Here is a 24,823-nt window from a genome sequence, read left to right on the forward strand (position 1 = left end):
CCGGCCGGGCCGAGGCTGCGGGGGCTCCGGGGTCAGCAGTCTCGGGGGCGCCGGGGGCCGTCTTGTCCGCAGGGAGCGGGGGCGAGGAGGAGTCCCGCCCGCAGCGGGGAGTTGTGACGCAGGAGAAGCGGCGGGACGTGCCCAGAGAGGCGCTTAAGGGGGCCAGACGGGGTGCAGGACAGGGCAGTGGAGTCCGGCGGGTGACGGAGGCGCTGGCCCACAGCCGTGGCGTAGAGCAGGGATGTGATGGGATTTGGGACCGACTTTTAGGGTCACAGCATTCTCTGCTGCGTGCAGTGTGGCGGTGAGCAAAAGTAGGGAGAGAAGCATCCCCAGTTTCTTTTTGCCTGAACCTTGAAAAGAACAGAGATGGGGAAGTGAGTGCAGGGAACGGGCTTCACAGAGAAGATGACGGGTTCCTTCTGGATGCGGTGATTCTGATAGGTCTTGGGATGGAGTTGTGAGAAGGTGAAGACGTCGCTTGGGTAGGTGGCCATAAAGGTTCGGAGAGCAGGCAGAGGGCTGGGCTGCAGGTGTGCAAGGGTGGAGGGTGTGGACTGGACCAGGGCGTGTTCTGGGGATCCGATGGAGGAGGGAGTGTCTGAAGGTGGTGGTTTCAGATGGGCCCTGTGTTGAGGCAGGGGAGGGCTGAGACTTGGGGGACGAGGGACCGGGAGGTGGGCATCCCTGATGCTTCGTCCGGAAATGAGACAGCCTTCCTTGGAGGGTTCTGGCCTGTGTCTCTAGAAAGAAAGGTCTACATGGGTGAGGAATTGGCCTGAGATGGAGACTGAGGTGTGAGGTGGTTTCGATTCTCCAGGCTGTAGGCTGAGCAAACCCTCAGGCCGCTCCCTGTGCACAAAGGGAAAGGTCAGCCAGGCTGGTGGAGCAGCTGGGTCCCAGACGAGGGCACTGCAGCCTCACCTCCAGGCTTCAGAGCAAGATGGTGGTCCGCAGTCCAGTCAAGGCCTCTGCAGGCTCCCTCAGAGGACTGTGGTGCAGGTAGGCCGGTTGCTGAAAGGACTAGTAGCTTGACTTGCGTGCTCAGCTCCTCCTTACAACTGGATAGGTTAAAAGCATGTGAAACTGTTATTAAGTACCGGCTAAGCAGTATTTCTCTGAGTATGTACAACTGGTAGACAATTAGAGATGAAATATTTATTAAGTTAAACTTATTCAAACACTTAATGATTGGTAGGGACTTAAATTTACTTCTAGGTATTTCCTTACACTGGAAGGCTTTATATATATATCACATCTTTTTAAACATCAAAAAGTGGGAAAAATACCCAAGTTTCTAAATCCTATTACTTCATTTGCACTGAAATAATAAACAAAACTGTTAATCCTGTGGACAGTAATTGCTGATCTGTAGTGTCTGTCATGCAGGCTTGGTATCAGTATCAACCCTGTAAGGTAGAAACCATTCTTATCCCGATTTTACAGATGAGGGCACTGAGGCTCAGGGAGGTGCAGTCCTTGTTCAAAGTCACACAGCTGGTAAGAAGCAGCAGTGAGGTCTGAGGAGCTAAGCTTAGACCATCCATCCGCCTGAGATCACTTTGTACCAGGGCAGGCATAGGAGGTGGTGCAGCTCAGCCTGTAGGATCCTACTATGGTTGCCCATTTCTCATGGCCTCCCTCTTCCTATGGGTCCCATGTCGGTGGCAGAAATGTTTATGGACCCTGCACAGGTGAGTAGAGGGTGTCCCAGGCCTTTGCTCACCTCACTATCACTCCAGTGTTTTTGACATCACCATATAGGGAACGCTGATGTTCTGAGACTCTTCGCCTATCCTTCCACTGTTGGGTGAGAGGACAATGTGATTTCACCAGGCCAGAGGTCCTGACCTCACTCTCAGGTTGTACGGTGCTGTTTCCTTTTCTGACAACTGTTGGGATAACATTTGACGGGGAGTCCTGGGCACAGGATCCAAGCTGTTCAAGTATTTGCAGGTGAGACTGAGCTGGAATGTTCAGGAAGTTACAAGTCTCTGTTGTATCTTCTGGGAATATGGAGCTGGCATTGGGTGGTGGGGTGGCCCAGGGATCAGGCCTGGAATGACAGCCTCAGGTTCTGGACCTCTAATGTGCTGGGCGATGCGAGTGAGGGAATGTTTATAGCAGAGGAGTGATGTGATCTCGTCCAGTTTGAGTAGGCTGTCTCTGGCTCAAGTGGAGGAGAGAAGTAGGGGTGAGGGTGTAGGCAGGGAGATCTGGGAGGAAGCTCCTACCACAGTGCAGGTGAGTGTTGGTGGGGGCTAGACAAGATTGGTGGCTGTGGAGGTGGGACGAGAGTTTGGCCTTTGAATCTGTTTTAAAACTATAACTGACCACATTTTATATTGTGACAAGTAAGTGAGCCTGGGAGGTGGGATGGAATGGGGGAAGTCAAGGAGGCTCCAGTTTTTTTTTTGCCTTGTTTCAACAATGAGATGGTTGAAGTAGAACCTTGGTTGAAGTAGACCAAGGACTAGGTCTCTAAGTTGGGCACGACAGTCGTGGTGGTGGTGGTGGACATCACAAAGACAGATGAAGAAGTGCAGTGGTCATCAGGTGGTGTGCCTGTGACAGGGAGGATGGAGGAGTAAGCAAGGCCTCCAAGAGGTCATGAGGTGGGTCATAAGGTGGATGCTGAGGCATCTTATTGCAGCAGTAAAGATGGCAGTAATGTCAGTGTGGGTCTTATCATCCTTCTAATCACTCACCAGAGTTTTGTGGTAATTCTTGGTGGGGCCTGGATTAATTCAGGCTAGTAGATGAATTTGAGGGGAAATGGGATGAGCTAGGAGTTTGCTAGGCCTGTGGTGCGGACAGTGATTGGGAGTCAGTGCAATTGGTCTTAGAGTGATGTTCAGGTGGAGTGAGGAAGGTTCTGACTGCTTATGGGGCAACATGTCCAGTGCAGAAGTGGGAGAGAGCCAAGGGTCATGAGGTCCTCCTAGAGGTTTGAGTGACTGTGTTAAAGCTACAAGCAGGAGCAGGGGGGGAGACCTTCAAGTCAGGGCTAGAGGCTGCTCCAGGTGCCAAGGGTGTCCTGGGGCATAATAATGCTGGTTGCATTTGCCGTGCATTGCCTAGTTTCCATGTGCAGTGTTGCCTGTTCAGGGGCCATGGAAATGTCTGTGGTATGGTCCCAGGTGGCCAGAAAGTGTTGCAACAATGAAGGGACTGGGTTCATGGGAGTGGTACAGTTCAAAGTGTGATGTGTACATGAGGAGGCGAGTGAGTGGAAGGCCCTCAGGACTTGGCACTTGGCTCTGTAGTTCATGGATGGCAATTAGATAAATAGAAATTCAAGAAAACACAGAACAAGAAGCTGCTCATGGACTGAACTGTTCCAATTTTGACAGGGCTGTGTGGTCTTTGAGGACGTGGCCATTTATTTCTCCCAGGAGGAGTGGGACCTCCTTTATGAGCCTCAGGGATGCTTGTACCGTCATGTGATGTTGGAGATTGTTGCACATTTGTCCTCTGTAGGTAAGGCCCTCACACTCACCCTGGTTGCTGGGCTGGGTTCCATTCTTCTCCTTTTCCTGGGACAGTTCTGTCCTTCTCACCATGAGACCACGGGTACCACTACGTTTCCTGGTTTCCTGGCATATGTGTTATTGGTGCCAGGGCTGGACTGTGTGCATTGTACCTGCTCTCCCCGCGCCCCCCATCCCTGCTGCGCTGAAGAGCTTGCAAGACAGGGCTCAGGAGTCAAAAATCTTGAAGTTTGTCTGAGAGATGTCACCAGCTTGTCTCTGATCCAGTGATTCTGTCCCGATGCTTGGAACCTCTGTCTCCCAGGCCTTCTCCCTCCCTCTTAGTCTTTCTTGGGGCCAGCCTGTTGGGACCAGTAATTTCAGACACCAACATGGTCACTACTTCTGGGGACTACTGGGTTGTTTTTTTAAACACCTTCCTTTGACCTTGTAATTTTAGAATGTGGGATGTCATGCGGTGGGTCACTCTGGGTGCGTATTGGCCACTCCCTGGTGCCTGATAGGGTGGTGCACTTGCAGGAGAACAATGGCAGGAGAAGTTCAAAACGTCCTGGGCTGGTGCATTGGAGCTAGGAAAGAACTCAGAGCTGAGTTCACATCATGCTGGGAACCTTTCCTGAGCCCACCATTGTGTGATGCAGGATCATTGGCCACATCTTACTTCTACTTTTTCTTCCTCATCATCATTTCTACCCTAGCTTCAGGCCCTGACTCCCCCAACAGACACACAACTCTGACCTCCACCTCTCAGCCGTTCTCTTCCACGGCTTCCTTTGCAGGGCTCTCCAACATTTGACCTACACTGAAGGTGTTGAGAGGTCTGTACATATCCCTAAATAGTCCGTGAGCACCAGCTCTTGGTTCACAGACATTTCTGGATCTGGACACACCTTCTACTCAGTGCTTACCAGTCACCAGCAGCCTTGGCCTTGTTGAAAGCCATTTGCAGAAGAGTGAGTTAAGGACCTTGCCTCTCCTCCCTTCATTGTACCCTTTCCTTGTGTCCTTCCCATCATGTGAGCTTCCCAGGCCTGGCTCTGCACAGAAAGCCTTCCTCTCACTGGCTTTAGCCCTTGTCATTCACCAGTTCCATGGACTTATTCATGGATGTGACTGACACTCATTAGTGGGGCTGCCGCCTGCCACCAGAGTCAGCATGCACTTCACCAGCATCTCTCTGCTTACAGGTAGTTGGCATGGAGCCGGGGATGAAGAGGCACCTTTTGAGCAAGCTGTTTCCATGTGAGTGTCACAGGTCAGCACCTCAAATCTGGGTCCAGCCACCCAGAAGGCCCACCATGTGATACTTGTGGCCCACTCTTGAAAGAGGTTTTGCACCTGGCTAAGCATGATGGAACATCCTCTGATCAAGGGCTGTACACTTATGGGACAAGCCTGCACCAGCATCCAAAGAAGTAGACTAGAGTTAAACATTCCATAAAGGATAATGGGAGCCCTTCCTTTGTCACAAACCATGGAGTTCACATGACAGAGCAGACCTTGACATGCACTGAAGGTGGGAAAGGCTTCCCAGCTGGCACAGTTCTTCTCTAGCACCCAGCCCCTCACAGTGAGGGGAGCCACACAGGGACACCGAGTGTGAGGAGGCCTTTGAAAGTGGACAAAATGGTTACAGGTGCACTCAGTGTGGAACAGCCTTCAGCCGCAGACATATACTTGTGGAGCACCAAAAAGTCCACACTGGAAATGGACCTTATGAGTGCAGCGAAAATGGGACATTTTTTTAGGCATGACTAGGACCTCATTAAACTTCAGAGAAATCACAGTATGGGAAAGGGTTTTAAGTGCAGCCATTGTGGGAAATTATTTAGGCTCAACCCCAGTCTCAGGGAGTTCACAGTGGAGAAAGGCCTTATGACTGTAATGAATGTGGGAAGGCCCACATTATAAGACTCCAGCTCCTTCAACATCAGACAATACACACTCAAGAACGGCCTTATGAGTGGAGAAAATGTGGGAAAGTCTTTACCTGCGGCTCCAGTCTCATTAATCATAAGAGGGTTTGCACTGGAGCAAGGCCTTATGCCTGCAATGAATGTGGGAAGGCCTTCACTACAAAGTCCATACTCCATCAGCATCAGACAATACACAGTCAAGAATGGTCTTATGATTCCAGCAAATGTGGGAAAGTCTCACAGACTATTTTGATGTCATTAATCATTAGAGAATTCATGCTGGAGAAAGACCTTATGAGCGTAGAGAATGTGGGACAGTCTTTAGGTACATCTCTAACCTCGTTACACATCAGAGAAGTCACACTGGAGAAAGGCTTTATGAGTGCAGTAAATGCAGGAACCTCTTTACATGCAGCTCCAGTCTCATTAAGCGGCAGAGTGGAGAAAAGCCTTATAAGTGCAGTGAATGTGGGAAGGCCTTCATAAAATGTATGCTTCTTGAGCATCAGCAAATCCACTCTGGAGAAAGGCTTTATCACTGCAGTGCACTTGGAAAGGTCATTCTTAGAAAGCTTCAACTTGTTCAACTTATGAGTGCAATGAATGTGGGAAATCCTATAGCTCTAACTCCAGCGTCAATAAACATCAGAAAATTCACACTGGAGAAAGGCCTTATGTGTGTAGTGAAATGTGGGAAAACTTTTGTCCTCAAACAGAAACTTGTTAAGTACTAGAAAATCTACACTGGAGACAGGCCTCATTAGTGGAGCGAATGTGGGAAATTCCTCAGGTGCAATGCCAGTCTATTAAAGGTAGGAGAGTTTTGCTGGAGAAAGGCCTTATGGGTGCTGCAAATGTGGACGCTTTTTTAGGGACAGCTCTAACCTTGGTATACATTAGAGTTCACACTGGAGAGCGTCCCTAGGAGGTTAGCCATTGAGGAAAGTTCTTGAGATGCAGCTCTACGCTCCTCCGCATTGGAGACTTCTCACTGGAAAAGGCCTTAGGAGTTTGCTTCCACTATTTGGCTATTGTGCATAATACTAGGAGCATGAGTGTAGCGATATCTTTGAAACCCTACTTTCAGTTCGTTATAAGTATATCCCCAGAAATGAAATTGCTGGTTCATATGGTAATTCAATTTTTAGTTTTTTTGAGGAACTGTTTTCCATAGTGGCTGTACCATTTTATATTCCCACCAACAGTGCACAGGGTTCCAGTTTCTCCAAATCCTTGCCAGAGCTTTTTGTTTTTTTGATAGCTATGCTATTGTGTATGAGGTGGTGTCTCACTGAAATTTAGTTTTGCATTTTCCTTACGGTTGGTAGTGTTGAGCATCTTTCTATGTGCTTCTTGGCCATTTGTGTATCACCTTTGGAGAAATGCCTATTCAGAACCTTTGCCTATTTTTAAGTTGAATTATTTGTTTTGTTATTCACCTTTAGTCGTCCTTGTATAGTCTGATATTATACCCTTATCAGACACATGATTTGCAAATATTTTCTCACTCTTTGGGTTGCCTTTTAACTCACTTTAATTTTGTCATTTAATGTACAGAAGTTTTTTCTTTTGGTGTAGTCCAATTTATCTACGTTTGCTTTTGTTGTATATGCTTTTGCTGTCATATCCAAGAAATCATTGCCATTGGTAATGGGATCTTTAGTGTTTTTCTTTTCAATTTACTTTACAGAAGAGGATAGGAGAATGAAAAAAACAGCAGGAGTTAAAAGATGAGGGGGTAGAATAAAACGAGGAAATAATGTAAGGGCAGATAATATGATACAGAAGAAACAGGAGAAAATTTGATTTTTACTGACTACCTATCATGTGACATGTCTTGAGTTAGGGGCTTTCACAAGACCATCCCATGAAATACTCAACCTGTTGACTGATTTGAGAAAATTCAACAGGGAGTATGATACAGGAGATAGAAAGAGATAGATATCTGGGAACCAATCTCAGATTTTAATCTCTGGTAGTATTTTTTAATTCCATATCGTAACATATTAGATGAAAAATTGATTAATTGTCTAAATTTAATGCTTTCTGTTCCATAAAACTCATGACAGTCAGAATTTAGATAGAGTTGCAGGCTTGAGAGAAGATGTTTATACGTCTACATCTGCTCAGTATTAGACCAACAAGATTTAGATTCTTATTTCGGAATATGTTGTGAAAGGCCCTGCAGATGAACTAAAGTATGATTGTATCATCACCAATAGAGGAAAGGCAGATGGCTATCAAGACTATGAATGGATGCTGGAACTCATTAGTATTAAAGGAAAGCAAATTAAATGTAAGGATATTACTGTAAGTCCTTCAAAGTACTAAACGTTGGGAAGCAGGTGTGAGGTGATGTGGAAGCAATCATGTGTACCTCACAGGAGGGTCTAGGGCTGCAGTGATCATGTCTGTTTTATTTTCCATTGTTAAATACCTGGGAACAGAATGGCAGGGTTATAGAGTTGGCGAATGATTAACATTCTTAAAATCAAGCTTTATATTTTGAAGATGTTTGAGTTTACAGAGAAATTCAGCAGAAAGTGCAGAGTTCCCATATTCCCCTTCACAACCACCATCCTCACACTGGAAGTTTCCCGATACGGCATCTTGTTTTAGTGTGACACATTTCTTAGAACTGATGAACCAAATGATGATTATTAACTAAATTTCACATATTACATTAGAGTTCACTCTCTGTGTTCATCATTCCATGGGTTTTGACACATGCATAACGTCATACTGCCACTATTCCAGTATGATACAAAATAGTTTTACTGCCTTAATAATCCCCTGTGCTCCACCATTTACCCACATTCCCCTTTCTCCTCTCCCCTGGCAACCACTGGGTTTTGTTGTTGTCTTTTTGGTAAGAATACTTAACATGAGATCTAACCAATGTTACATTTGCAATACATTATTATTCCCTGTGGGTACAATGATGTGAAGCAGGTCTCTAGAGCTTATTCATGCTACTTAACTGAAACTTTGTGCCCGTTGATTAGTAACTCCTTGTTTCCCCCTCCCCCTCAGCCCCTGATAATCACCAATCCAGTCGTTGATTTTCTGAATTTGACTATTTTAGATTCCTCATATGAGTGGAATCATATAGTACTTGTCTTTCTGTGTCTGGCTTATTTAACTTAGCATAATATCTTCAGGGTGCATCCGTGTTGTCACATATTGCAAAATTTCCTTTTTTAAAGGCTGAATAATATTCTACTATATGTAAATATCACATTTTAATCATTCATTCATCTGTTGGTGGACATTTAGGTTGTTTCCTATCGTCGCTATTGTGAATAGTGTTGTAGTGAACATGGAACTGCCAGTATCTCTTCCAGGTCCTGATTTCAGTTCTTCTGGATAAATACGCAGAGGTGGGAATACTGGATCCTATGGTAGTTCTACTTTTAGTTTTTTGAGGAAGCTCAATACTGTTTTCCGTAGCAGCTGCACCATTTTGCCTTGCCACTAACAGTGTCCAAGGGTTCCAGTTTCTCACATCTTTCCCAAGACTTCTCTTGCTTTTTTGATAATAGTCATCCTGATAGGTGTGAGGTGATATCTAATTATGGTTCTGATTTGCACTTCCCTGATGATTAGTGACAATGAGCATTTTTTCCCATACCTGTTGGCCATTTGTATGTCTTCGTTGGAGAAATGTCTATGCAAGGCCTTAGCCCATTTTTAAATCAGGTTGTTAGTTTTTTGTTATAGAGTTGTAGGAGTTCTTTGTATATTTTGGAGATTTACCCTGTATGAGATATATAGTTTGCAAATATTTTCTCCCCATTCAGTTGGTTGCCTTTTCTCTCTGTAACCAGTGATCTTTTTAGTATCTCTGTAGTTTTGCCTTTTCTGGACTGTCATATAGTTGGAATCATCTGCTACATAGCCTTTTCTGACTGGCTTCTTTCATTTAGTAATATGCAATTAAGGTTCTTCCATGTCTTTTCATGATTTAATAGTGTATTTCTGTTTATCACTGAATAATATTGCTTGTATGAATGTACCAGAATTTGTTTATCCATTCTTCTATGTAAGGAGCTCTTGGTTGCTTCCAAGTTTTGACAACTATGAATAAAGCTGCTGTACATCTGTGTGGTGGTATTGTGTGGATATCACTTCTCCACTCATTGGGTACATGTCAAGGAGCACAATTACTGCATCGTATCACAAGAGTATATTTAGTTTTGAAAGAAATTGTCAAACTGCCTTGTTGCTCCACATCCTTGTCAGCATTTAATGTTGTCAGTGTTTTGAATTTTAGCCATTCGAATAGGTAAGTAGTGGCATCTTATTGTTTTTTAACTTGGTTTTTTGTTTATCTCAATTCCCTAATGACATATGATGTTGACCATCTTATCAATGTCTTTTGCAGAAAAGATATTTTTGGTTTTAATCAACTCCAGCTTATCCAGTTCCTTCATAAATTTTTATTTTGATGTTGTATCTCAAAATTTACCAGCAAACCTAAGGTCACCTAGATTTTCTTCTATGTTATCTTCTAGGGATTTCATAGTTTTGTGTTTTACATTTAGGTCTGTGATTCATTTTGAGTGGAGTTTTGTGTAAACTGTAAGTTCTGTATATGGATTCTCCCCTGCCCCCCAAGGCCGAGTGGCCCTGAGCTAACATCCGTTGCCAATCCTCCTCTTTTTTGCTGAGGACGACTGGCCCTGAGCTCACATCTGTGCCCATTAGATATAGATAAGAGTTAATTAGTCTGTAGTTTTCATGTGTTGTCTCTGTCTGACTTTGAGATCAGAGGAATTCTGATCTCATAGAATGAGTTGGGATATGTTCCATCTCTTTTATTTTCTTGCAGAATTTGTGAAGATTAGTGACATTTCTTCTTTTAAATGTTTGATAGAATTCCCTTCTGAAGGCATTCTGAGCTTGGGATTTCCTTGTGAGGAAGATTTTCAATGACTGTTACTTAGTATAGTTCTCTATAGATTTTCTGCCTCATGTCAATTGTAAGAATTTCTGTCTTTGAAGGAATTTATGCATTTCATCTAACTCGTTTAAATTTGGGTAGATAAGTTGTTCATACTATTTCCTTATGATACTTTTTTTTTTTTTTTTTGAGGAAGGTCAGCCCTGAGCTAACATCTGCTGCCAATCCTCCTCTTCTTGCTGAGGAAGACTGACCCTGAGGTAACATCCATGCCCATCTTCCTCTACTTTATATGTGGGACGCCTACCACAGTATGGCTTGCCAAGCGGTGCCATGTCCGCACCCAGGATCTGGGCCAGCGAACCCCAGGGCGCTGAAGTGGAACGTGCACACTTAACCGCTGCGCCACCGGGCTGGCCCCTCCTTATGATACTTTTAATTTATGTAGAGTCAGTTGTCAGATTTCTCCTTCATTCCTGATTTTCTTAATTTCTCTTTTTTCTTGTTTTTTGGTCAGTCTACCTAACGTTGTCAATTTCATTCACCATTCAAAAGAAACACTTTTTGTTTCATCGCTTTTTCTGGTATAAATTTACTCTGTTTTCTATTCCAATGAGTTTTGTTCCACTCTTTATAAATAAAGCCTATTTATTCACCATCACCTGCATTTGGCAGAGACTCAAAGGCAAGCAGAGGATTGGGAATACTTTATAACGGAAAAAAGGTAAGATGTCCACTATGCCCTGATTATGAAATGCTGACATGTGAAGTAGAAGTGGGACTCCTGTGTGATTCGTTAGGGGTACATAGTTGGCTTTTTCTGGTTGGTCCTAAGTGGGAAGTGGCCAAAATTAGGGAAGGTGCCAGGATTTAATCAAGACCCTAACTTGACTATTTTGTGATGTATTGTAAAAAGCTGAATACAGGCTGTTGAGGGCATCCTGACAAAGGCAATAGAGGAAGCAGGACCAACTCATCAAATACAGGTCATGTCCTTGAATTGTGCCCAGATCCTCATATAGAGGCGAGTGAATGGCAATATGGAGATGTCTGGGGCATTGAATGGGAAGTTGTGTTACTCAACACAACACTCAACAGCTGTGTGATGACTTTCTTAAATTAACGTTTGTGAAGTGGAGCACAGGGTGCCAGATGGTGAGTTCCACAACAGACCAAGACCACAAGAGAAGTCAAAGTGGAGAAGTTTATTACTCACAGGTGGTGGAGGAAGTACATGGCACACCTCCAGGGGCCACACAGGGAGGTCAAGGCAGGGTCAGGCAGAGAGAGAGTGGCAGGACCTGGGGCACATGCCTTTCTTAGGGTTTGTGGGTGCAGTGCCTTGGGGTTCCCGGGATAAGTCCAGGTTGGCCAATTCATACCGAAAAGAGCAGAGTTTTGGTAAGCTCCAGGGGGACATGGGGCACACAGGTGCTGGGAGGCAGGGAAGACTTGATCACAAGGGCTTTGGAAAGTCATGTCAGGAACTTAGATTTGCTTGTGACTCTGCGGGCTGCTGTCTGGGGCATGTGCTTCTGTGAGGGGGGTGAGTGTTGGTTTAGAGTCCCTGCAGGCTGCTAGGCCAAACAAAATGGATGCCGAGGCAGCGATACCATGGAGTAACTTAGCTAAACTCTTCACACCCTGCAAATGAGAGGCAGGGCACACCAGGGAGGCCCACATGAAATCTTGTCACATGGAGGAAGGAAGGGGCAGGGGAGAATCTGGGATTACGCCTTTGTGACTAAAGTGCCAGGGAGTACACAGGTGGTCATCCCCTAGGGCAGGAAGCCAGAACACGTTAGAGTTTGTCCTTGGGGTATTTGTAATAAGTTTTGCAAGCCTGTGCAAGCTGACTTGCACGAAGGAGAAGTACACATCTTTGACTTTTAGTTTGGCCTTGTGATAAATGAATGCTAAATAGACCAATACAGAATCTAAGACGACAGAACAGTCCTTTATATGCAGGCAGCTGGCAACCCCCTTCCTGGGTTGTCCACTACTCCTGCTTTTGCGCCTGAAACCCAGAAGGTGCTCCTTGAACATTGCTTAGATCAGTAACGACAGCGCACAGCTTCCCTATTCATTTTCATTTTTCTGGCAAGTCTTTCAAAATATTGTTTCTATCCCACCAAGCATTTAACGAGCCACATTTTCAAGTATGAAAAAGAATCACATTTTGGAGACAAAAGCCTGAGTGTGGCCAAGGTTTCAGCACAGCCACATCCTCAGCTTCATTCTCTGGCTTTTCAGACTTCACTATCTCTGGTTTAACCTTCGCTGAGGTCTGACTTTTTTATGTCACAGGTATGTTTTCCTAGAAGTATTTCTGCTTTCTTTGGATAACTACATAATCCTTTTTAATTCCTTTCAGTAATTTCCATTTCACAAATGGTTTCACAATAATTTGAACTCCCTGTGAAGACACTATTGTTTCAGTTTTAGGTGACATGATAAGTTACTTCTCCGCAAGGAGATGAGATGATCGGATCTCACAGCTTTGTCTTGGGGAGAAGATGCTCCCAAGAGCACACACTGTCCTGGCAGAAGATGGCATGTGATGTCACTATTCTTTTCAGATAGGGTTCAGATTCTTAAAAGATTAAGAAAATATATGGACTAATAGTATTTGAAGAAATCTTTTGCTCACTGGGTTCAAACATGATCACGACTACAGGGGCAGGAAAGATGTTTTTCTGGGAACCAGAGGCACGGCTTCATCCTTTTTCCGTGTTTCTGTCTGCTGCCATCCCTCCTCCATCTTTCCCGCCGTGGGTGTGTCTGGAGTCTTTCTTTCCTGTGCCACATATCGCAGAAGCTCATTAACTTGACTTCATCTACATGTATTTGAAAAGAGATAAGATAGCTGAGGGCTGTGAGTGGTCACAGAGTGTCACTACAATAGCGTGGTCCCTTTGGATGTGTAACTTGCTTTACTTGATAGGGTCTGAAATAACAGGTCTTTAACCTTTTGTTGACTGTCTAGACTGAGCTCCAAGAAATCTGGGTACGCTCCCTTTAAGAGCAAGCGAAGCCCGCCCCTTCTGGGGAGGCCTGGAACTCCCTGTCTCAAGACCCCTGGGCTTGCCACTTGGTTTTTATCCCGAGGGTAGGGAGCAACTTAAGGTCTGAGATTCGACGGAAGTGTCTGTAGAGGAAACTACGGTACCCAGAAGCCTCTACGGTGAGCGGCGGCAACTGAGCCAATGAAAGGTTAGGACAGGGACGCCTACGTGCGTTCGCATCGTGTAGGGCGGGACTTCCGGCGTTCCTTCTCGTGCACTTGGTAGTTCTTGGTTTTTGGTCGTTTCAGGGCGTCGGAGGCGCCTGGTGGGTACCGAGGTGACGGAGCCGAAAAGCGCGACAGGAGACGTTGTCTCCGCTGCGCAGAGGCGGCTGTGAGGCCCGACAGAGCCGGTGGGGGCGCGGCGGCCCTGGTCCCGGTCCCGCCCGTCCGCTGGTCGGTGGCTGAGGCCGCGCCGATGGCGTCGCCTGAGGTGGGTGGTGCCTCCCCGTGCCTCGCCCGGTCCGAATGCCGCCTCCGAGCGCTGGAGCCCGGGTGGAGGGGCGCGGCCTCGGGGTCCGGGCGGAGGGGCGGGCGTGGTGCAGTGGGAGCCGCTGGGCTGTGGTGGGGGCGGGGCTGCGGGAGCTCGGGGGTCGGCAGCCTTTGGACCGCCGGGGGCGTCCTGTCCGCAGGGAGCGGGGGTCAGGAGGAGTCCCGCCCTCAGTGGGGGCCTGAGCAGCCGGAAGCCCTGGAGGCTGTGAGGGGCGGCGGTCTGGAGAGGCCCGCCTGGAGCTGGAGGTTGAAGCGGGTAAAACCAGGATGCGAATGGAGCCCAGTGAGGTCCCCGCAACAGACCTCGGAGAATTGTGATCGGCTTGGACCAGGGTGGTTGCGGTCGAGGGGAGACGTGATGAGATTTTGGTTAGATCTCAACAGTGGAGCCTACAGGTTTTCCTGATGCTTCACGTATCCTGTGAGCAAAAGTAGGGATTGAGGGATCGTCTCCAGGTTTCTTTGCCTGAATTCCCGAAAGTGTAAAGATGGGGAAGTCAGCGCAAGCAGCAGGTTTCACGGGGAGGTTTATGAGCTGGACTTTGGACATGTTGATCTGAGATGTATCAAGATAGAGATGTTACGAAAGAAGGGAGATATCATATGTGTAGGTGAACGTAAATGTCTGGAAGCTGACAAAGGGGCACGTTTGGAGATGTCAAAGGAGTGGACAGTGGACGGGACCAGAGCATGGCCTGGGAATCAGAATGAGATTGTTATTTCTGGTGAGCTCTGCGGTGAGGGAGAGGAGGGCTGAAAGTTGGAGAGCAGGTCATACGGAGTGCGTGTTAGCATCCCTCATGCTCCCTCTAGAAAAGAGCAGACCTGACATGGGAGGAATTCTGGCCTGTGTCTGTAGAAAGGGAGACCTTGATGGGGTAAGGAGCTTCCCCCAGTGGAGCCTGTAGTGTGTGCTGGTGTAGATTCTCCACTTTTTGGCTCAGCGGACCCTCAGGACCACTCCCTGTGGAACAAAGGAAAGGTCAGCCTGGCTGGTGGAGCCACTGTGTCCTAAACCAGGACACTCCCGCCTTACTTTTACTTCTCAGGGCAAGAGGGATGATCCACTGCTTCAGGCAAGTGCTACCAACAAGCTCCCTTTTCAGAATTATTTAGCAGGCCAACCTGGTTGCCGAATGGACTAGTAGCTGACTTGCCTGCTCAGCCCCTCCCTACAACTCATTGTGAAAATGTATGAAAAAGGTATTGATGTAAACACTCATTAAGCAGTATCTCTCTGTACACACAGGTAGGCAATTAGAAATGAACCTATTCATGGAGCCGGCCCTGTGGCTGAGTGGTTAAGTTCGTGTGCTCCACTGCGGCAGCCCAGGGTTTCACTGATTCGGATCCCAGGCGCGGACATGGCACCACTCGTCAGGCCACGTTGAGGCAGCATCCCACATGCCACAACTAGAAGGACCTGCAACTAAGATATACAACTATGTACCAGGGAGATTTGGGGAGATAAAGCAGGGAAAAAAAAAAAAAGATTGGCAACAGTTGTTAGCTCAGGTGCCAATCTTTAAAAAAAAAAAAAAAAGAAATGAACCTATTCAGTAAGTTAAGTTTATGCAAAACTTCGTAATTGGTTTGACGTTGATTTACATGTAAGTATTTGCTCACAATGCAGAGTTTTATATAGGATATACTCTGAAATCTTAAAAAGTGGTAAAAATAAAGACCCTGGATTTCAGAACCATAACACTTCATTTGCACTGAAAGTATATTCAAAACTATTGATCCTTTGGACAGTAGTAGCTGATACATAGTGTGTATTCTTTATATTTGATACCAATGTAAGCCCTACAAGGTTGAAAGCATTCCTATTCTCATAAGCATTTTCTTTTCCTTGCGGCTCAGGGAGGCTCAGTCCTTCTTCAGGGCCATCCAGCTGGTAAGAGGCTGCAGTCTTTTCTGAGGAACTGAACTTAGACCATCAGACTGAGATCACTTTGCTCCAGGACAAGGCAGGGATGGTGGCCTGGCTTAGCTTGTAGAATCTCACTATGGTTACCCTTATCTCATGGCCTCCCTCTTCCTACAGGGTCCCAGGGCAGAGGCAGAAATGATTTTGGACCCTTCACAGGTGAGTGGAGTATGTCCTACCTGTCACCCACCCTGTTATCACCCATTGGTTTTAGCACCCCGATATGTATACCCTCAGGAAATGGTAGTGTCCTGGGACTTCTCTCCTTCCTCTCTTGAGTCTGAAGACCATACCATGTGCCTTCACCAGGCCCAGGATCCTATATTTAGTCCCAGGTTATACGGAGTGGTTCCCATTTCTGATAACTGATGGGGTAAGAGGTGGGAGAGAATCCTGGTCACGGGATTCAGAATGTTCAAATGGTTGCAGGTGAAACTCAGCTGGAATGTTCTAGGAACTGCAGGTCTCTGTTACATCTGGTGGGAGCAGGGAGTGGGTAGGAGTGCATAGGTATCAGCCTGAAGTTCTGGGCCTCTAATCTGAGGTGGTAGGAGGTAGGGAAGATTTGAAGCAGAAGGGGAAGGTGCCACAGCCCAGATTTTAACAGGCTCCCTCTGGCTGCAGTGTGGTAGACTAGGGATGTGAGTGAAGGCAGGGAGAGCTGGGAGGCATTTCCTGTAACAGTCCAGGTTAACGTTGGTGGTAGGTACACAAGAGTGGCGGCTGTGGAGGTAGAGGAGTGGTTGGTTTCTGGATATGTTTTGAACTAGAGCTGCCCATATTTTATGATGTGGAGAGTGAGGGAGATGTGGTGGGATAAAAGGAAGAATCAAGCATGACCCCAGGTTTTTGCCCTTTTTAGGAAGGATGGATGCTTGATCCACTAAAGTGGGGAAAGTCAGCATTATGAGGAATTTTCAGAAGGAATATGAAGAGACCGTTTTTGTCCATGTCACAAATGATCCAGAGATGCCAAGGGGCACTTTTACACAGAGGTCTGGAGTTCAGGGGGTGGATTTATGTTGGAGGCAGCTACAACACGGTGGCCTGTGTGTGGACTAGGCTGAAGCTGTGGATCAGATTTAGGAGGCAGCATTCTGTAGCTTATGGTGATGATGCCATTAGAGGACAAGGAATGGGAATGAAGAACCAGAGTACTGGGTCTCTTGATTGGACATCTGGATGATGATGGTGGGCATCACAGAGACACATGAGGAAGCAGAGTTTCTGTACGTGTTTGTGATGGTGGAGTATAGCAGCGAGAAGTCTTCTAAGGCCACAGTGGACATGAGATGGATGTTGAGGGGGAAAATGGGATCAGCTAGGAGCTAGACATAGGGTAGGGTAGGAGTAGGGGTGGGGACGTCAGTGTAACTGGGCTGCAGATGAGGAGAGAGGAAGGTTCTGACTGCTTATGAGACACCTTGTGCCAGGCAGAAGTGGGAGAGGGTTAAGAGTATGTGAGGTCCTCACACAGGAAGAGTGGCTAAGGATGAAGCAAGAAACAGGGCCTGGTGGGGAGACTTTCAAAGCAGGGCCTGAAGCTGGCCCTGGCACTAGGGGACTTTGGCGTTCAGGGACAGGACTGGGGCTGAATTGGGTGCTGGGTGCATTTGCCATCCTCTGCTTGGATTCCATGGGCAGAATGGCCTCTTAGGAGGTGAAGGAAATGCTTACGGTGTGGGCTGGGGTTGTCTGTAGGGCTGTCTATGGAGGGCTCAAAGTCAGGAGAAAAGTACAGTCCAACAAGTGATGTGCATGTGAGAAGGAGGGCAAATGGTTGGCCCCAGGCCCTGGCACTGGGCAGTTAAGGGACAAGGATGAGTCCAAGTTTGGTTGCCTGAGAGTCAGGATCTAGGGGACTCCAGAGAAATTGGCTGGCAGGAGAGAAGGGGAGCCCTGCATGGCAGTCCCACAGCCTAGATATTGCTTCTCTGCCCCTACCCCCGTGTGTTTTATGCTGTGTGCTGGCCACAGTGATCAATGATAATGAGGGGAGAACAGGTGCTGGTGCCACCAGGACGTGGTAAGTCTTTCACGTTGGGAAGTCAGGGAGGATGAGCAGGGGTGGATGTGTGAGGGAAAGACTGAAGATCCTGGATAGAGAAGTATATCGATGATTGTCTCCATAGGATTTGAGTTTATAGAGGTGAGTGAGTGATGACATGGAGAAGCCAATGATGTTGAAAGAAGGTCTTTATTACTTATATTTCCTGAAAAGCGGGGGCACACCATGTAACGTGGGGCGACATGGGGAAGCACCATGTTTGCTGAGGAGGCATAAGCATGAGCGAAGGGAAACCTTAAGGCAGAGCTGTTATGGGACTTTGAAGGGAAATGCAGTAAGAGCAGGATGAAAAGCTTAGGGATGGCTAGTTTATATAATTCTAGTGTACCTGGGGTAATGGGGTTGTCCCTAGTTGTCTGGTACATGGCCCTGGGCTGATTTAGGGTAGGAGAAGTATTGACTTGGTATGTAAGGGTTAGTTAAGGAGTTGGTTCAGAACATGGGTTCTGGGTTGCAAGGGGGATGTAAGCAAATTTGGCCGTTAGTTTAGCCTTGTAATTAATGGATGGCAAATAGATAAATACAGAATCCACAAAGACACAGTTAAAACAAGAAGCTGCTCATGAACCAAACTGTTCCAATTTTGGCAGGGCCCTGTGATCTTTGAGGACGTGGCCATATATTTCTCCCAGGATGAGTGGGGCCTCCTTGATGAAGCCCAGAGACTCTTGTACCATGCTGTGATGATGGAGAACTTTGCACTTTTGTCCTCCGTAGGTAAGGCCCTTGCACCCACCCTAGCGTCCTGGGTTGGGCTCTGTTCTTCCCTTTTTCCAGGTGCAGCTTTGTCCTTCCTACAATGAGACCATGAATATTATTTCTTTTCCTGGTTTCCTGGCATGTGGTTTTTTGGTGCCGGAGCTGGGCTTTCTGCACTGTACCCACTCTTCTACAGTCTCTCCTGTGAAGTTCTTGTAATTTTAGAATGTCAGATGTCCTGTGCTGGCCTTTGTCAGGTGCCACATCATTGCTCACCTTGAGCAATGGAGAGGAGGACACTGGGTGCTTGATAGGGTGGACATTACAACATCAGTGGCAGGAGACACTCAAAAGTACATGGCCCTAGTGCGATGGAGCTGGGAACCTGCCCTTTGTCCACCGTTGTTTGATGCCAGGACCAGTGGCCACACCTCATTTCTACCTTTTCTTCCCCATTTTCATTTCTACTCTGAGTTCTAAACCTTTTTCTGCCACACTCCAACCACACCTATGTGGACTTCACCTCTCACCCATTTCGTTTCATTGCTCCCTTTTCAGGGCTCTCCAACATTTGACCTATACTTTGTGTCATTAGGTCTGCACATATCCTTAAATAGTCCTTGAACTGCAGCATTTCTGGTGTAGTCAGTTATTTCTAGGAACCTTCTACACAGTGCTCACCAGTTACTAGCAGCTGTGACCCTGTTGAAAGCTATTTGCAGAGGAGTGACTTGGAGACCTTGCCTCTCCTCCCTGCATAGTACCTCCAGTGGTCTGAGTGTTTGTGTTGCCCCAAGATGATGGTATTAGGAGATGAGGCCTTTTGGGGGGTGATTAGTCATGAGGGCAGGACCCTCGTGAGTGAGATTAGTGCCCTTATAAAAGAGACTCCACAGAGCTCCCTAGGCCTTCCACTATGTGAGGACACAATGAGAAATCTGTAACCTGAAAGAGGCCCTCACCCAACTGTGCTGGCACCGTGATCTCAGAATTCCAGCCTCCAGAACTGTGAGAAATAAATTTCTGTTGTTTATAAGCCTCCTAGTCTGTGGTATTTTGTTACAGCATCCCAAATGGAGTAAGACAGTACCTCTTCTTTGAGTCCTTACCTATCATTAGATCTATCCCATTATGGGAGCTTCCCAGGCCCAGCTCTGCACAGCAGGCCTTCCTCTCACTGCCTCTAGTTCCCATTGCCTCTCAGCAATCCCATGGACATATTCATGGGTGTGTCTGACAAACATTTCTGAGGGGCTGCCTCCTCCAACCAAAGTCAACGTGCACTTCACCAGCATTTATCTGCTTACAGGTAGTTGGCATGGAGCCCAGGATGAGGAGGCACCTTCAGAGCAAGGTGTTTCCGTGGGAGTGTCACAGGTCAGCACTCCAAAGCCAGGTCCATCCTTCCAGAAGGCCCGGCCCTGTGAGATGTGTCGCCCACTCTGGAAAGACATTTTGCACCTGGCTGAGCACAATGAAATGTACCCTGATCAAGGGCTATACGTTTGTGGGGCAAATCTTTACCAGCACCAAAAGGAGCAGTCTGGAGACAAACTTTCCAGAAGGGATGAGGGGAGGGCTTCATTTGTGATGAAGAGCAATGTTCACATGACAGAGAGGACCTTGACATGCAGTGAAGGTGAGAAGAACTTCGAAGCTGACACAGGCTTTCTTCTACACCTGAACCCTCACAGTTGGGGGAAGCCACACAGGGACACTGAGTGCAGGGAGACCTTTGAAAGTGGACAAAATGATTATAAGTGCACTCAATGTGGGAAAGCTTTCAGCCAAAAACAAATACTTGTTAACCATGAGAAAATCCACATTGGATTAAGGCCTTATGAATGCAACAAATGTGGGATGGCCTTCCTTAGAAAGTCCCATCTTGTTCGACACCAGAAAATCCACACTGGAGAAAGACCTTTTAAGTGCAGTGAATGTGGGAAATTCTTTAGATACAGCTCCACACTCATGAGTCACCAGAGAGTTCACACTAGATTAAGCCCTTACGAGTGCAGCAAATGTGGGGAATTCTTTAAGTACAATGCCAACTTCATGAAACATCAGAGAATTCACAATGGAGACAGGTCTTATGAGTGCAGAGAATGTGGAAAATTCTTTAGGTACAACTACAGACTGATAAGACATGAGAGAGTTCACACTGGAGAAAGGCCTTATGAGTGCAGAGAATGTGGGAAATTTTTTAGGTACAGCTCCACATTCATTAGACATCAGAGAGTTCACACTGGAGAAAGGCCTTATGAGTGCCATGAATGTGGGAAATTATTTAGGTACAATTCCACACTCATTAAACATCAGAGAGTTCACACTGGAGAAAGGCCTTATGAGTGTAGTGAATGTGGGAAGTTCTTCAGGTACACCTCTACACTCATTAGACATCAAAGAGTTCACACTGTAGAAAGGCCTTATAAGTGCAGCTTATGTGGGGAATTCTTTATATACAAGTCCAAGCTCATTAAACATTGGAGAAATCACACTGGAGAAAGGTCTTATGAATGCAGCGAATGTGGGAAAGCCTTTAGGTACCACTGCAGACTCATTAGACATCAGAGAGTTCACACTGGAGAAAGGCCTTATGAATGCAGTGAATGTGGGAAATTCTTTCGGTACAACTCCAATCTCATTAAACATTGGAGAAATCACACTGGAGAGAGGCCTTATGAGTGCAGCGAATGTGGGAAAGCCTTTAGCCACAGACATATACTTGTTGAGCATCAGAAAATCCATACTGGAGAAAGGCCTTATGAATGTAGCAAGTGTCAGAAGGCCTTCATTAGAAAGTCCCACCTTGTTCATCACCAGAAAATTCACAATGAAGACAGGCTCATGGCATTGTGAATGGGGGGAATTCTTTAGATACAACTCCAACTTCGTTACGCAAAGAATTCACACTGCTAAAGATCTTATGAGTGCAGAGAATATAGTAAATCCTTTAGGTACCACTCTAAACTCATTTCACTGGAGAAGTGCCTTATGAGTTCACATTGGAGTAGGAACTTAGGAGTACAGTGAATGTGGGAAATAGTTTTGGCACAGCTCCCCACTCCTTAGACCTCAGGCGTCCACACTGGAGGAAGGCCTGAGTGCAGTGAATGTGGAAAAGTCTTTAGGTGCAACTCCAGCCCCATTACACATCAGGGATTTCACAATGGAGAAAGACCTTATGAGTGCAGCAAATATGGGCATATGTTCAGCCAAAACTTCCACATCATTCAGCACCAAAAAGTTCACATCAGGAAGAGTATTGCAAAGGGGTAAAGACTTCAGACAAATGTCTGCTCTAATTTATACCTGGGAGCTACTGTAATACAGTTTTCTATTTTGCATTTTTAATTGTGGTAAAATACATGTAAGAAAGTTTGCCCTCTACCATTTTAATTGTACAGAATAGTAGTGTTAAAAAATACACATATTTGTGCAACTAATCTGTAGAATTCTTTTTATCTTGCAGAATTGAAACTCTATACCCATTAAATAAGAGCTCCTCCTACCCCCTCCCTACAACTCCTGACAACCATGTTTTACACTCTGTCTCTGTCAATGTGACTACTCTGGATACTTCATATATGTGGAATCATACAGTATTTTTCTTTTTGTGACTGGCTTATTTCACTTAGCATAATATCCCCATGTGGAAGCAGTTTTCAGCTTTTCCTTCTGTTTTGAGAAGGAATCAGAGTTGACTCACCTAAGACATGGGGGAAGGTGCTGATGGAGTCAGTACAGCTTTGCCAGATGTTACAATATTTCTAGAAAAAGAGGAGATCCAGATTTTATATGGAATCTTTATTTCTTTACAGCTTTATTGTATTAACATACGTTAAACTTCATTTGTTAAAAGTGTAAAATATATTTTCATGTATGTATGCACAACATATCCATTGCCTCTATGGTTTACATTGGCCCCTTTGTATTCTCTCTCCCAGCCTTACCCAACTTGCCCTCCCCAGGTAGATACTGTTGTTTGCATTTTCTAGAATTTTGTTTAAATAGAATCCTAGAGTTACTTTTTTTTTTTTTTTTTGCTGGGAAAGATTTTCTCTGAGCTAACATCTGTTGCCAATATTCCTGTCTCTTTTTTTTTTCCCCTCCCCAAAGCCCCAGTACACACTTCTATATTCTAGTTGTAAGTCCTAGTTCTTTTATGTGAGCGACTGCCACAGCATGGCTACTGACAGACAAGTGGTGTGGTTCTGAACCTGGGCCACCAAAGCAGAGCATGCTGAACTTTAACCACTGGGCCATCAGGGCTGGCTCCCCACAGTTACTCTTGAATGGCTGTTTTCACAAATGCACATTTATATATTTAGTATTACCCATGTTGTGTGTGCAAAAGCATGGCATCGAGTAAGAATAAGCAAGACTCTGTGTTATGTATTAGAACTGCATTGTTTATAAACAACAAAGGTGCTTTTACTTTCTGACAGTTACTTTGAGAAAAAGTTGTTTAAAGTGGGAAAGTGAAGTTTAAAGTGAGTAACTTAAGTTTAAGTTGAGTTTCATTTGAATTCATTATCAATAAAGAATTTTGAACCATTTGCCTTGTACACAAGCTTCCACAGAAGCATCTTTCTAGATTTTTCTCTTATTTCACTTTTTTTCTAGTAGTGTCTTTAAGCTATGTCTTTGTGTCATGAAAGTTCTTACGGCATTTTTTAAATCATCAATCTTTTTCTTTTTTCTTTTTTGGTGAGGAAGATTGGCCCTGAGCTAACATCTGTGCCCATCTTCCTCTGTTTTTTTGTATGTGGGATGTGACCACAGCATGGCTTGATGAGCACTGCATAGGTCCGCACCCAGGACCCAAGCCCGCGAATCCTGGGCTGCTGAAGCAGAGTACGCAAACTTAACCTCTACGCCACCAGGCCAGCCCCAATTAATCTTTTTTTTATTGTGGTAAAATATACATAAAATTTACCATCTTACTATTTTTAACTGTTCATTTCTGTTGTGTATTAGCTTCTCTAAAGAAACAGAACCATCAGGGTGTGTGTGTGTATGGAGAGAGAGAGAGGTTTTTTAAGGAATTAGTTGCTGTGATTATGACAGCCTGCCAAATCCAAAACCTGCAGGGTATGCCAGCAGGCTGGAGACGTAAGGAAGAGTTACAGTTCAAGTCCAAGGCAGTCTGCTGGTAGAATTTCTTCTTGATTGAGGTCATCTTTTTATCATTGTAACTCTCAAACCAGGTGGCTCATTTGAGAAAATTGAAATTTAGAAACGTCAACAGGCATTATAGAATAGGAAATAGGAAGAGAACAAGCTTTGGAGTGACACCTAGGAAACAATCCCCTATTCTGCTCTCCCCTGGTTGTATTATTTAATCCCAACGTGCACAAAATATTTAGTGGAAAAAAATGGATTAAGATAATTATATCCAAATTTGTGTCTAAATTTAAAACTTTGTTTTATAAAGCTCATGACAGTCAAAATTTAGAGATCTGAGGGAGAGGAAATATTTAAAACATCGAAATGTGCCTAGTTTTCAATAATGTGAGACATAGAAGTTTTAGATTCATATTAAGGAATAAGAAGTCAAAGACCCTAGAAATGAACAAAGTATGAGCAGACAGAGGAAATTCCATTTTCTATTCCAGGGTGATAGAAACCCAGCAGCTGAATCCTCCCCAAGAACCCTAGTGCTGAGGTCGGAAAACCTAAACTGTAGGTGATGAATTGCCGGAAGCTCATTGTGGATGTGTCTGAGATGAAAACTCCAGGAGGACCCAGTCATTAGGTGCCCCACACTTTTCTCACAGAGAATATAAGAGAAAAATACTTTTGTGTGCAAGGAGAGGGAGAAAGGAACCATTTTGAAATACATCAGAACATTCTGTTCTTAACAAGGTCTGCTCTCAGAAGAAACTAATTAACCAGAGCCTAATCAACTGGGGCTTTATCAGAGTCTAAAAGACCTGGGGGAAGAGAAATACCAACTCTAGCCCACTCTAGCCATCTTGTGCCACCTAGGTGGAGGTAGTGGAACTGGGAAGAATGCATGAAATTCACAGTCCAGAGACAAAGGCTCACTAAAAGATTGAGACCTAATCATGATACTATAGAGAATGCTTCCCTTCTTCCCACGACGTACTACCACCTTATTAAGGGCCTATTTTCAACGGTTCTTTTTACAAGACTATTAAGAAAAAATTACAGCACATACTAAAAAGCTAAAAACAGAATTTGAAGAGACAGAGCAAGCATCAGAACCAGACTCAGATATGGCAAGAATGTAGGAA

The 24,823-nt window shown here is 45.5% G+C and overlaps 2 protein-coding genes across 6 annotated transcripts in view; both read left to right on the top strand.

The window, feature by feature from the left end:
• Nucleotides 1-164: 164 nt before the first annotated feature.
• Nucleotides 165-23,131, top strand: LOC100060248 (zinc finger protein 548). 5 transcript variants are annotated; one of them, XM_070223477.1, is made up of 8 exons: nt 165-485; nt 3,354-3,480; nt 4,679-4,733; nt 10,507-11,034; nt 13,624-13,807; nt 15,914-15,955; nt 18,455-18,581; nt 19,873-23,131. In XM_070223477.1, the coding sequence occupies exons 5-8, from the start codon at nt 13,793-13,795 to the stop codon at nt 21,420-21,422; spliced, it is 1,734 nt and encodes a 577-aa protein (XP_070079578.1). In that variant the 5' UTR covers nt 165-485; nt 3,354-3,480; nt 4,679-4,733; nt 10,507-11,034; nt 13,624-13,792; the 3' UTR covers nt 21,423-23,131. The 5 variants fall into 5 exon arrangements, with proteins under 5 accessions (XP_070079578.1, XP_023506354.1, XP_023506353.1 ...); XM_023650586.2 differs by lacking the exons at nt 165-485; nt 3,354-3,480; nt 4,679-4,733; nt 10,507-11,034 and adding an exon at nt 13,297-13,523; XM_023650585.2 differs by lacking the exons at nt 165-485; nt 3,354-3,480; nt 4,679-4,733; nt 10,507-11,034 and having other exon boundaries at nt 13,559-13,807.
• The window catches only part of LOC100060311 (zinc finger protein 548), a 41,754-nt gene continuing 35,411 nt past the window's right edge, over nt 18,481-24,823 (top strand). Inside the window, exon 1 of the mRNA XM_070223484.1 lies at nt 18,481-18,581. The gene's annotated coding sequence lies outside the window, so the exon portion shown is untranslated. The remainder of the gene's footprint in view (nt 18,582-24,823) is intronic.

The sequence above is a fragment of the Equus caballus genome, chromosome 10, assembly GCF_041296265.1.
Source record: "Equus caballus isolate H_3958 breed thoroughbred chromosome 10, TB-T2T, whole genome shotgun sequence".
NCBI classification, from domain to species: Eukaryota; Metazoa; Chordata; class Mammalia; order Perissodactyla; family Equidae; genus Equus; species Equus caballus.